Source organism: Leopardus geoffroyi, chromosome B4 (genome assembly GCF_018350155.1).
Source record: "Leopardus geoffroyi isolate Oge1 chromosome B4, O.geoffroyi_Oge1_pat1.0, whole genome shotgun sequence".
In the NCBI taxonomy this organism is placed as follows: Eukaryota; Metazoa; Chordata; class Mammalia; order Carnivora; family Felidae; genus Leopardus; species Leopardus geoffroyi.
Window position 1 is genome coordinate 41,694,597 of NC_059341.1, and position 13,734 is coordinate 41,708,330.

At 43.0% G+C, this 13,734-nt stretch overlaps 1 protein-coding gene across 1 annotated transcript in view; it reads right to left on the reverse strand.

Annotated features, from left to right (window-relative positions):
* The window catches only part of LPCAT3 (lysophosphatidylcholine acyltransferase 3), a 40,049-nt gene extending 31,514 nt beyond the window's left edge, over window positions 1-8,535 (reverse strand). The window contains exon 1 of the mRNA XM_045466269.1: window positions 8,140-8,535. Within this exon, the coding sequence (XP_045322225.1) occupies window positions 8,140-8,290 (151 nt within the window). The 5' untranslated portion in view covers window positions 8,291-8,535. The remainder of the gene's footprint in view (window positions 1-8,139) is intronic.
* Window positions 8,536-13,734: the final 5,199 nt, after the last annotated feature.

Below are 13,734 nucleotides of genomic sequence, written 5' to 3' on the forward strand. Positions count from 1 at the left end.
CCCTCTCTCTCTGCCCCTCCCCAGCTAGCGCATACATGCATATGCATTCTCTCTCTCTCTCTCTCTCAAAATAAATAAACTTAAAAAAAAAAGTACTACTGGCACTCAAGAAAAGTTTTGTGCAATGTAAGATATTGGAGTGCAGATAAAAAGGAATTGGAAAAATATATTTAAAAGAAATCTCCAAACAGGAAGAGTTAGATTATGATAAAATCTGTGGCTATGAATCAGAATAAAGATTAAAGTCTAAAAATGTAGAATATATCTACACTTCTAGAATTGGAAGAAGGCTTGAAAGTCACCTAAGACAACCCTCTTATTTTTCAGTAGTAGAATTTCTGGACCCTGCTTTGTATTATGGTCAAAAGTTCCATCTGTGTAGTTAATGCTGTTTAATTTCCATCTGGCTTGGCCTTGGTCTCTTCACATTGTAATTTCAGTGCTACCTGAAGAAGGCTATTTGCTGAATAGCCTGAATAACAGATTTAGTTCTGAACGACCAGACCTGACTTTGATCCAAAGGGAACTGAATTAAAAACAAAAACAAAAACCAAAAAAACCCCCAAAAAACAAAGGGAACTGAATTGTAGGACCTACGTTGATTTTAAAAGTTGTTAACCTTAGTGATGCTAACCTGAACCTCTGAGGAAGGAATCCTTACTCTTTAAGTGCAATTTCTGATCAGTCTAATAGCCAAGCCACAGTCATGGCCAAGACTAGAGAATACTCATACTTAAGCAGGTGGCCATCTGCTCCATTTGGCCAGCTCCAGCTTTAGACCCTGCGAGGTATTTCATATGCTGATTACATATTGGTTTAAGCACATAAACTAAAAGGATACCCACAGCATTGATCTTTTCCACCCCCACAGTTTGCAATCCCAGGGTGGTAAAGACAGGGACTTTAGAGTTGGGTAGAAACAGGTATGAGCTTAGGCAAGTTACTTAACCTTTGAAGGCCTCAGTTTCCACAAGGGCAATGATCACAGCACTACAATTATCACATGAGTAATTGGCAGGTGTAGGTGGGGTATTGTTCAGCACTTCAGACAATGTCTGGTACGTACCAAATCCTTAATAAATGCCAGCAACTGTTATTATTGACACGGGGTGGCAAGGTTAACATACTCAGTCAACAACAATTGGGTTCTCTTCTCTCTTGTATAAGCTTTTCCACTGCATTTCATTCCCTCCCTGATTCAATTAAGATATCAATATTGACTCCTAAAACTATATTTAGTCCCACTTCTCTCCTGAACTTAAGATTGGGTTTCACAGGGGCGCCTGGGTGGCGCAGTCGGTTAAGCGTCCGACTTCAGCCAGGTCACGATCTCGCGGTCCGTGAGTTCGAGCCCTGCGTCGGGCTCTGGGCTGATGGCTCAGAGCCTGGAGCCTGTTTCCGATTCTGTGTCTCCCTCTCTCTCTGCCCCTCCCCCGTTCATGCTCTGTCTCTCTCTGTCCCCAAAAAAATAAATAAACGTTGAAAAAAAAAAAAAAAAAGATTGGGTTTCACAAACCTTAAGACACCTGGAGTTGCCCTTGGAGCCTAAAGCAAATCCAAAACTAGACCACTGCTGGCACTGAACAGTATCTGACACTCCTTTCGACTTCTCTACATTTGTGAGATACTGTTATCTTTCCAGCCACCCAGGCAGAAAGACTGTTTTTTTTTTAAAGATTTTATTTATTATTTATTTATATTTTTTACTTATTATTAAACACAATTTGTTTTAATGTTTATTTATTTTTTAGACAGAGAGAGAGAGAGAGGGAGAGGGAGAGAGGGAGGGAGGCCATGAGTGGGGTAAGGGCAGAGAGAGAGGGAGACACAGAGTCCGAAGCAGGCTCCAGGCTCTGAGCTGTCAGCACAGAGCCCGATGTGGCTCAAACTCACGAACTGTGAGATCATGACCCGAGCCAAAATCAGATGCCTAACTGACTGAACCACCTAGGCGCCCCCAAATTTTATTTTCTTAAGTAATCTCTACATGCAGTCTGGGGCTCAAACTTACAACCCTGAGATCGAGAGTCACATGCTCTACCAACTAAGCCAGCCAGGTGCCCTAGACTGTGTTGTTGTTGTTGTTGTTTTTCTTTAAATGTTTGTTTTTGAGAGAGAGAGTGTGTGCAGGGCAGAAGCAGAGACAGGAGACAAAGGATCTGAAGCAGGCTCCACCCTGACAGTAGAGAGCCTGACGCGGGGCTCCAACCCCACGAACTGTGAGATCATGACCTGAGCAGAAGTCAGATTGCTTAACTGACCGAGCCACCCAGGTGCCCCATCTGGACTGAGTTTTTTACGAACGACTTCTTTATCCTCCATTTAATCAGTTGCCAAGTCATTCATTCATGTATTCATGTGTGAATGTATGAAATATTTCTTGGGCCTTTTCCATAAGCCAGGTACTTAAGCTCCGGGAATACTGTCGTGAACAAAACTTACGTGGTTTCTGCTCTTCTCTGCAAATATATAATTACAAATTGGAATATACACTTGGGAGGAAATTTTAGTCAATATGAGAGAGCACAGGAGGGGACATCATATAAAATGAGAGTCAGGTAAAAGGCAACCAACAGAATGGGAAAAGATATTTGCAAATGACATATCAGACAAAGGGCTAGTATCCAAAATCTATAAAGAGCTCACCGAACTCCACACCCGAAAAACAAATAACCCAGTGAAGAAATGGGCAGAAAGCATGAATAGACACTTCTCTAAAGAAAACATCCGGATGGCCAACAGGCACACGAAAAGATGCTCAATGTCACTCCTTATTAGGGAAATACAAATCAAAACCACACTCAGATATCACCTCACATCAGTCAGAGTGGCCAAAATGAACAAATCAGGAGACTATAGATGCTGGAGAGGATGTGGAGAAACGGGAACCCTCTTGCACTGTTGGTGGGAATGCAAATTGGTGCCGCCACTCTGGAAAACAGTGTGGAGGTTCCTCAGAAAATTAAAAATAGACCTACCCTATGACCCAACAATAGCACTGCTAGGAATTTACCCAAGGGATACAGGAGTACTGATGCATAGGGGCACTTGTACCCCAATGTTTAGAGCAGCACTCTCAACAATAGCCAAATTATGGAAAGAGCCTAAATGTTCATCAACTGATGAATGGATAAAGAAATTGTGGTTTATATACACAATGGAGTACTACGTGGCAATGAGAAAGAATGAAATATGGCCCTTTGTAGCAACGTGGATGGAACTGGAGAGTGTGATGCTAAGTGAAATAAGCCATACAGAGAAAGACAGAGACCATATGTGTTCCCTCTTATGTGGATCCTGAGAAACTTAACAGAAACCCATGGGGGAGGGGAAGGGAAAAAAAAAAAAAAAGAGGTTAGAGTGGGAGAGAGCCAAAGCATAAGAGACTCCTAAAAACTGAGAACAAACTGAGGGTTGATGGGGGGTGAGAGGGAGGGGAAAGTGGGTGATGAGCATTGAGCAGGGCACCTTTTGGGATGAGCACTGGGTGTTGTATGGAAACCTATTTGACAATAAATTTCATATATTGGGAAAAAAAAAATGAGAGGAAAGAACTCTCAGAAAAAGTGACAATTTGAACTGAGACCTGAAAGATGAAAGATGTCTGTTAGGTGAATGAATGAAGAAAATTCTAGGCACCTGCATTAGCAGCTACATAGGCTCCAAGGTAGGAAAGGGCTTAATGCCTTGAGGCTGAAAAGTTGTGAGGGGCATGTGGATGGCTCAGGTGGTTGAGTGTCTGACTCTTGGTTTCAGCTCAGGTCAGGGTCAGGGTCTTAGGTTGTGGGCCCTGTGTCGGGTTCCATGCTCAGCGTGGACCCTCTCAGTCTGGCCCCCAACCCCTCTCTCTCAAAAAAAAAAAAAAAAAAAAAAGTTATAAAAAAATAGTTGTGAACTTGCTTGAGATGAGGCTGGAACAGCAGGCAGGGGCTTACTAGCCACGTATGGAAGCCTGCGAACAGTTCTGAGCAGGAAAGGCACAGCATCAAGACCTCTTTGCTTTGGGAGGGATAAGGACAGAATTAGAGACCAGTCAGGAGGCTACTTGTGTAGTTCTGGTGACAGTCAGCAGCTGTGGTGATGGAGAAAAGTAGATGTATTTGAGACATAATGTGGAGGTGGTATTGATCGGACTTGGGGACTGAGATGTGGGGACAGAGTTAAAGTGGCAGGGCTGATTCTTAGATTTTTGACATGAGCAGCTGTGTAGATGAACGTGCATACAGAATCTACCTTTTATTTATTTATTTATTTTTTCAGAATCTACCTTTTAAAAGATTCTGTGTTCCAGGGGGTGCCTGGATGGCTTAGTCAGCTGAGTGTCTGACTCGATTTAGGCTCAGGTCATGATCCCGGGGTCATGGGATGGAGCTCTGTGCTGAGTGTGGAGCCTGCTTAAGATTCTCGCTCTGCCTCTCTCCTCTGCTCCTGCTTTCTCTCTCTCTAAAATAAAAATTAAAAGAAAAAGAAAAGATTCTGTGTTCCTAAAATATTTCACATGAGAACCCTATGTTTCCCTCTTGGTGCAACCACCTTGCCTCCAAGCCAATATAACCATCTAGATCATTGTTCTTTCTCATTGGTTTCTCAACTTCTTGTCTGTGTCTACTTGAAATCACCCTATGCTGTATTATCTTCCTAATACAGCTCTGGTCACATTATATCCCTTTCAAATACCTCCAGGGATTCCCTACTCTTGGCTTTCCCCTTACCTGTCCCCCTTACCTTGGCTTTCAAGGCTCTACGACCTAACTTTCCAGTCTCATTTCCACCACTTCTCTATTTAACTCCTGCTTTAGTCCAAGTGGACTACTTCCTGTTCCTTGACCGTGTCACCACGCATTCCTACCTCAATACCTTTGCTCACTCTATTCCTTGTGTCTTACCATCTCTGTCTGCTGGAACCTTATTCAGCTTTCAAAGTTCATTAAAGGGCCAATCTTTCAATCTCATAACCTTTGTAATTGTCTCATGGCACTTAGACTTCTGCCTTTTATTGTGGTTATTAGAGTACTTATCTCAAGCCCATTCCCTACCCACTAACCGTAAGCCATACTTTTGAGTGCCTGGCTCTATCACTCATACTGCACCAATGCCCTTGTCCTTGCAGGCTCAAGCATGGGGTTTAACTCACAGTAGGCATATTTTGTTGAATTTATTTGGAACAATTCATGTTATTAAGTATCTAAGGAGTGATGAGACCCCAGCTGTTGAAGGGGAGATGTTTTCTGGCAGTATTTGCCAACACCATAGCAAAATTCATCTTCCACCAAATTCCTTGCAATCACACAAAGGACAAACATAGATAGACACATCCCTTTAATGGAGTCTTCTGGCTGTTCAGGATACTCCAATGCATTAATCCTCATAAGCTTATCCTTTCCCTGAAGTACTGAATATTAAAAATTACAGCTTCTAACTCAAGATTTTTCAACCTACTTGTAACCCATTAGTAGGTCATGAAATCAATTTAGTGGGTCATAAACACTACTAAAAAACAAAACAGAAAAACACACCGCATATGTAAGGATAAGTAATGTTTTCTGAAACGTGCTTCAAATACATATATAAGTGCACATGTGTACTGGGTCAGGATATGAAACATATTTCTCACCATGGGTCTGAGCCACAAAGGTTTGAAAGCTACTGCTTTAATGATCTATGGCCCACCCCAAGAGCAGTACACAGAACCTAAGTAGGAAAAAATAAGATGTTAAGAAAGAGTGATGAGACTATCCAATTAAAAGTTATTCACACTTTAAAACGTGAATGCTTGATATACCTGACTCTTCCCTTGGGGTATCTGCATTTAAGTGCTTTTAACCTAAATTAATCTTGAAGTAGTAGAAAGGGAGTCAGAAATCATTTTGGACTACAGGCCTTCTTGGTACCTCTAACAAGGATTTCCTTCAGTATCCCAGTTCCCCCAGACAGCGGAGTTCCGGAACCAGGAACTCCATTACTGAAAGGCTACTCGTTTCTAGGTTACAATACACAGACATGAGAATACCTTTGTAAGGAAAACATTTACAACCAGAATGCACTCTTTCTTCCAGGCATGTGTCAAGCTTATCAACTTGTGTTTGCCTGTATATATTTAATCCACACCTAGAAAACACAATCCTATATATCCATGTGGAAGAGCTATGGCTGATAGGAAGCAACATGAGGCCCCAAGTCAATCTAAACATGAGAAACCCAGAGTTACTGAAGGCAACAGCACATGTGAGATAGGAAGGGAGGAGCTGGGAAATGGTAGACTGGCAAGGGGCCTCAGGAGTTTGGCAGACGTATTCACCAAGTGTTTATCACTTGATAACACATGGTAAAGAGGAGAGAAGGACATGGAGAAAAAAACAATGTCCCAGTCAGTTGTATGCCCCAGGACAGTACAGAGCAGTGGCCCACCAGGAGCACACAGGCAGTATTCAATTATGTCTGCAAAAAAAGGGACCAAGTCCAAGTCCTAATTCCAGCCATAGCTCCATTTAACAGGTTGCCCCCTAATAATTTGTTGCTACCTGTGTTACGTTCTCAATTTATAGTTGAGAAATCAACAGTGAGCTTCCAAACTAATGAATGTAAACACTCCTAATTGCCAATTACAACCACAACAAATAACTAGGTCAGAGACAAGGCTGAAGGAGTAGAAGTTCAAAGCTGGTGTGGTGCAAAGAACTCTAGATTGGAATGTTGACAACTCTGGGTTAGATCTAAGAGACACGGGAGGTCCTTTTCACCTCTAAAATTTAACAATTCCACAAGGGAGGGAAAAGGTGACCTTCAGTTGGAAGAAAGGAAGATCACCTTGGTTTTATATGCAAAAGGCAAGTAACAATTATATTAGTTGCCAAGGTTGTTTAAATATAAATTGATGCCTCTCACATTATCTAGATCTAGTTAACACCCTTAGGTAATATTATACGTCCATGTCTCTGCTGACTACTGGATACATTACAAACTTCTTTCTGGCATTTAAGGCACATCTGCTCAACTTTTATCTCAAACTTCTTACGATTCTGATCTCTAATCTGCTCTTGTCCCAGAGCTGTTTGCTTAGTTCTTCCCCACCCCTACTATACCAGCTAAAGTCCCATAACCTTCACAAAACCTTCCAACTACTCAAGATTTATGCATCAGATCTTGACCTCTGCACTATTACAGGGCTTTACAACAGTCCTACTAGGTACACCTTATTCTCATTTCATAGGTAAGAAAATCGAGGCCCAGAGAAGTTAAGTGACTTGCCCAGGGCCCCACAGTTTGCAAGGAGCAGCAGGGCTGGGTCTGACTTGCTTGCCTTTCAAGTCCACACTTTTTTTTTTTTTTAATCATTGTGCCATGCTGTTTCCATGTATTAAAAACCATGGAAGAAAGATGCGGTAAAAAAAAAGCCTATAAACCAGTTATAATATAGCTTGTTGTGACATAGTCAGACACATCACATCCTTTGAACCATATAGGTCATAAACGCTTGGAGTAGCATAGTTTTTAAGGGGGTTGTCAGTCCTGTTTCCCAAACCCAGTATTAAAATAATATTCCAGGGTAAATGGCAGGTGAGTGGTTAAGGGTGGGGGAGAAGCAATATGGTATAAGAAGAAAATATTAGAAACAAGACAGAAAAGAGAAGTATAATGGAAGCTGGCAATGCAGAAAAAGGCTCCGAATATGGAAGTATAGAATATGGGGCTTAAGGGCCCACAAAGCTAATACCTAAGTTAGGGGGCCTTTGCCTACCACAAGAAGCGCGCATGTGTGAGAGTTGATATTAATAACAGACAGCAGTACACATGGACAGAGAGTAGAACTCAAGAGAGAGACAAATAAGGATAGGTCGTGGGGACACGGGGTAGATTAGATCATGGCATGAGGAGACGATGGTGGCTTCAAATGAGGGGCCAGAAGGGTAGAGCAGGGGTCGAAGAGAAAGGTGAAGAGGTTCAAAGGGCACGGCACCCCCAGACTCGAAAAGACTTGTCTTCCTCTAGACAGCTGGTTGGCGTGATTGAGGATTCACATCCGGACCCCACAAAGCCCTCCTGGGTGGCTCCGGAAAGTGGAGGTGGGGGGGGGGGGTGTCACGTCCCTATTCCCTGGGGACTCCGCGAGGGGGCGGAGCGAGGCAGGAGGGTCCTTACCCATAAAGATGGAGATGATGAGCCGCAGCGCCTGTTCCGACGCGCCCAGGGACGTCGCCAACTTGTTAAGGCTCAGCTCCTCGAAACCCCACCGCAGCACCCTCGCCAGCTCCGCCACCGTCCCCACGTCCCCCTCAGCTACAGACGCCATCTTAGCTCCGGGCGTCCCCCAGGGACCCCCCAGCTCCGCGCGCCCCGAATGTGGGCACAAGGCTGTAGCTTCACCCCCAATTCCGGCCCGGAGCCCGCCCACGGCGTGCGCATTGGCTGCAGGCCCGCCCAGTGGCTCCAGGCTCCCCTGGCTATTGGTCCGTCCGGGCAGGGGGCGGGGCCTAACGCAGCAAGGTAAGCAGAGGGCGGGTCTGAACGTTTGTAAAGCAAAGGTGACTCCCGCCGAGAATGAACGCGGGGCAGGCCGAGGGGCGGGGCTTGGGATCGGGAACTTGAGTTGCGATTGGAAAAGTCTAAAGCCGGCGGCGAGGTGATTGTACAACTCGGTTCTAACTGCTTGGGGGAGGAGTCGGTGAGGGCGAGTGTCCGGCCGGCTCGTGCGCTGCCTTCCCATTGGCTGAGCTGGGAGCAGGCGAGAGTCGGGGCGGGGGGGTCCGTCACCCGACCGCGAGGTTACTCTCGGTCGCCGGCGCGCCGGGGTTACTGGGGCATGTAACGGGGAGGGCGGGAATTCCTGGAGCAGTTTCGCGAGCGCCTCCTAACGGTACCTCTGGGCGGTTCTCAAACCGTTGGGCACGCCGCCTTCCCTTCGCAAGGGTGTCGGGAGAGCCCAGCGCCCCACAACAGTTTGCTCCTTTTAGTTCATGCATCCGTTTTCACGTAATCTCCCGGATTGAAACCTCACCTTCCCCCGAGAGGCGATGAAATTAAAACATGCCGATTTGGTCCGTATTATTTTCATTTAAAACGGACTAATTTGTCGTTATTGGACTCATATAGGTTCATGGTAAAGGTTCAAACAGTTTAGAAACAAAACAGAAAAGTTCTTTCTTCTCACCTTGTTTCCCATTCTTACTTCCTACAGGTAACCACCGTTCAGATTACGCTAACAAAGGTGTGTTGAGCATTTAGCATGTGCCTGGGACTGTCCTGGGCTCTGGGGAATACAATGATGAGCCCAAAGTTAGTGTTAATGCATGTGTAATTGCAAGCAAAAGTAAATGCTCTGAAGGAAAGGAGCAAGGTTCTTATGTAACAAAAGAACACTAAGAGTTTCTTATAACTGGAATTTGTGGAACCTTCTAGTACAATTATAGCTTATACTTCTATAGCACTTTGCGCTTTCTAAAGCACTTATATCCATATTATTTCACTTAATTTGGCTGTGAAACAGGATGTTTATTATTATCATGTTGTCTTACAGGACAGAGGCTTGGAGAAATTAAGGAACTTGCTAAGTTCCTTTAACAGTAAGTGGCAGAGACAGAATTTAAACAAGTCTGTTAAATTTCACTTCCCTCCCCCCTTTTTTAGGAAAAGTTGTTTAAAAGATGAATTATTCAAAAAATATATGAAATATTCAGAACAGTTGAGAGTAAGAGAACTTCCTCCCAGATTCAGAAACAAACATCTTATACACAGTTGAAGAGCCTGGTATATCCCTTCCCATGGCATCTCTCTCCTTCCCTTCTGAGAGGTCACCACTTTGCGGACTTTGCTTTTATCAATCCCATGCCTATTATATACTGTGTACATCTAGAAAGAACATATTGTTTGCCTACTTTTAAACTTTATATTGATGGCATTACAGTGAATGGATCATTTTGAAGGTTGTTTTTACAACCTTCACATCTTTTTGCAACCTTAACATCTTTATTGAGATGTATTCATGTTTTTACATGTAGCATGAATCCATTCATTTTATGGTGATGTAATATTCCATTGTATGATTATACTACCGTTCATTTTTCATGGTCATGTTGAAGAATACTTGGATCATTTCCTATTTATTTATGTCTTATTTTATGACAAACATTGCTGCAGTGGGCATTCTCCTTTAGGCAACAGTGAGAGTTTCCCTAGAGCCATGACTCCAAACTTTTTCTTTTTTAATTAACTGAGATCTCCTGTAAGAGACCTCAATAATAAAATCTTAAAAAACAATTGCTGATCAGGATCCACTAACTTGATATCAATTCCTACCGGTAGTTCGTGGTCCTCAGTTCAGAAAAGATTTCTCTAGGGTTTGTAATCAGGAGGGAAATTATGGGTTATGCACACTTTTAACTTTATTAGATTTTGCTGAATTGAAGTGTTTGGCTAGATGTTATTTAAGATCCTTGGGGTGCCTGGGTGGCTCAGTCGCTCCAGGGAGCCACCTGAGTCAGTCGGTGGCTCAGTCTGACTCTTGATTTCCGCTTAGGTCATGATCTCACAGTTTGTGGGATCGAGCCCCAAGTGGGGCTCAGCGCAGAGCAGGAGTGTGGAGCCTTCTTGGGATTCTCTCTCCCTCTATCTCTGCCCCTTCCCTGCTCTTTCTCTCTCAAAACAAATAAATAAACTTAAAAAAAAAGATCTTTAACATATCTGATTTGTTGAATAAGCAAGATATATTTGGTTAAGCATCTTGTTTAAAAATGTAAAAAATTGGTTTTTCTTTGTGTTATACAATTAGATAGCATGTTTCCCCTTCTTGAGCTTCTGGTGTTCTAAGAGAAGGCTGGGCATGGCACCGAGGCTGTGTCTCTGTTGACATAAGTGCCTATTTTCCTTTCTCCTCAAGGGTTTGACCAGCTACATTCTCGTCATTCTTCTTATTGTTCCAGTGCAACACCTCTTTCTCCAATTATAGTATCTGGTGCTTGGAAGAAGAGGTTAAGATTATGTGGCCTTTCACTTTGCGATTAAACACACTCATTGAGGGCTTACTAAGTCAGGTTCTGTGCTGGACCCTCAATGCAAAGACGAAGAAGAGACAGTCCCTGCCCTCAAGAAGCTCTGTTTCTAGTGGGAAGAGGGACGTGAAGGGATAATTATAAAGCGAAGTGGAAGTGTTCATATGGAAATAAACAAAACGTGTTAGTGAAATCGCTCTTCTCTTATTGCTGCTTTTCCTGTCCTTCTTTTCTGTAACAATCTCAGTATCTATTTCTATTTCTTCCTCCCTTCCTTCCTCCTTTCCTTCTTTCCTTCCTTCCCACCGGCTCTTTGATCTCTGTCTATTATCATCAGCAGAGCTTTCCTTGGCTTTCTCTGAAGTTACAGCCCTCTTTTTCCTTTCCCTCCCTACCATAATTTTGTGAATACAATCTCACTTTCCCTTGATGGTAGAGATGGTTGGTGCTCATTCAATATCCATCCATGTGCCTATGACTTCTTAACTCCCTGGTAGTCAGGTCGGGACCATGTGACTAGTTATGGCCATTGGATTACAAGCAGAAATGAAGTGCCATTTCCTGGCCAAAGGGATAAAAAGCCAGAGTGACTCCCAAACGTCTCTCTTCCCTTGCTGTGGTAAGCTTGTGGAGGCCACACGTTCTGTATAGTGTAGCTATATGTAGGGGAAAGAGCTCTAGACTTGGCTTGAGCAGGAAATAAAAACTTTGTGGTGTTAAACCACAAGATTTAAAGTTACTGCTGCAACTTATCCTGACTAATAATACACTAACCCATCACTCTTTATCCCCATTAGAATTTGGTATTCATTTTCACCATTTATGAAACTAATCACCCACTAGCCAGCAACTATAGTTACATTTACTTTCCCTTTTCTGTCTCATATTTTTCATTTCCAAGAAGTCTTACTTTATGCTGGAATACTTTTTTTTTTTCCTCCATAGCATTCTTTTTCTTTTTCTTTTTTAAAAGGTTTTATTTTTAAGTAAACTCTACACTCAACATGGGGCTGAAACTTACAACTCTGAGATCAAGAGTTGCATGTTCTACTAATTAAGCCAGCCAGGCACATTCTTGTTTTATGTACACAATCTGCTATTTTAGCCTGGAGAACATTAAATAGGAATTTGGGATGGGGAAAGTTTTCTTCTTTTATTTATTTATATTTGTCACTGTCCTTTTATTCTCCGCATTTTTCCTTTTTCCTCTGTGTTTCTGTTTCTTTTTGTTTCTTTGGTCTCTTTTAGGATGACTTTCTTTCATATATGAACAAGAAATTACAAAGTTGATTGGATCTAGGGATGATTGGATATATATTGGGTAGGGCTTGCTGACTGGTGAGTTTCACTGAAAGTGATTGGTCTGGGAGCTCTCTTTTCTGTTCAGAAACTCCCAAATGTCAGTATGTGGAAGGTTTATCCTTTAGAATTCTTCAGTTTCTTCAGAGAGGAAACTGCCTATCTCCTGCCAGGAGTTTTTAGCTCCAAATCTCTCCCTTGTTCTTTTCTATGCCTACTGTCCCAGAGTCCGGAGTTTCTCACATCCATTTTCTCAGAATATAGCATCAATTACCTGCCTGGTGCTGGTGGAGTTGGGTATTAAATTAGCTGTGATTGGGTGTGGGAAGGCTTGAGTCTAGGCTTTCAGACCTCTGATTTTGGTTCCTCGCCAACTAGCCCCCTCCACTGTATCATCTACCCTCCCCCCATTTTCTTTCCATTATCCAGAAACATGTTTAAATGTTTCATCTGCTGGCATCTCTTCTTCTATTTGTAACTGGGGTGCAGGGGGGCAAGAGGACCTGGTTCTGGGGGTCCTAAACAGACCAGGTTTAGCCATTTGGCGCTGACAAAACCCAAGGCACAGAGAAGTGTGGTAGTGAAATAAAAAAGGAATTTATTTCAGTGAGGCCAACACTAGGAAGGCACAGGTTAAAGTCTGTGTCCCCAAGGTGCTGAAAATACTTCCAGATTTATATAAGGCAAATGTGGGACAAAGGTCGTTAGTAAAGCTCAGGTCAATCTTTATCGTCGGGCTGGGTCTTGCTGGCTCAGGGTGGTCTGTGAGGGGGTAGTTTTTGTTTCCATCAAGTGGTGTTTTGTTCACAGAGTCTTTTGCCTGAGTTAAGAGATAAGCTAGAAAGAACTCAGAAAGTTTGAGATCAAAATGAAAGTAGTTGAAGTTCTCTTTTGCCTTCACTTTGTCCTTCTAGATTTATATCTTTTCCATTCTACCCTTCATGCTTATTTTAGTGGGATCTTAGGTAAGTCAGTCTCCCTCTTTTTTTTTTTTTTTTTAATGTTTATTTATTTACTGAGAGAGAGAGAGAGAGAGAAAGAGAGAGAAATTCCAAGTAGGCTCTCTACTGTCAGTGCAGAGCCTGAGACGGGGCTGCGTCCCATGAACCACGAGATCATGACCTGAGCCCAAATCAGGAATTGAACACTTAACTGACTGAGCCACCCAGGGGCCCCAGTAGTCTCCCTCTTTGATTTAAAAATATTTTTCTAGGGACGCCTGGGTGGCTCAGTTAGTTAAGCATCTGACTCTTGATTTTGGCTCGGGTCATGATCTCAAGATCTTGAGTTCCAGCCCTGTGTCTGGCTCTGTGCTGATAGTGCAGAACCTGCTTGGGATCCTTTCTCTTTTTCTCTCTGCCCCTCCCCTGCACACTTTCTCTCTCAAAAACAAATAAACCTAAAATAATTCTTCTAAAAAATTAAAAATATTTATCTAAATGGTTTACTT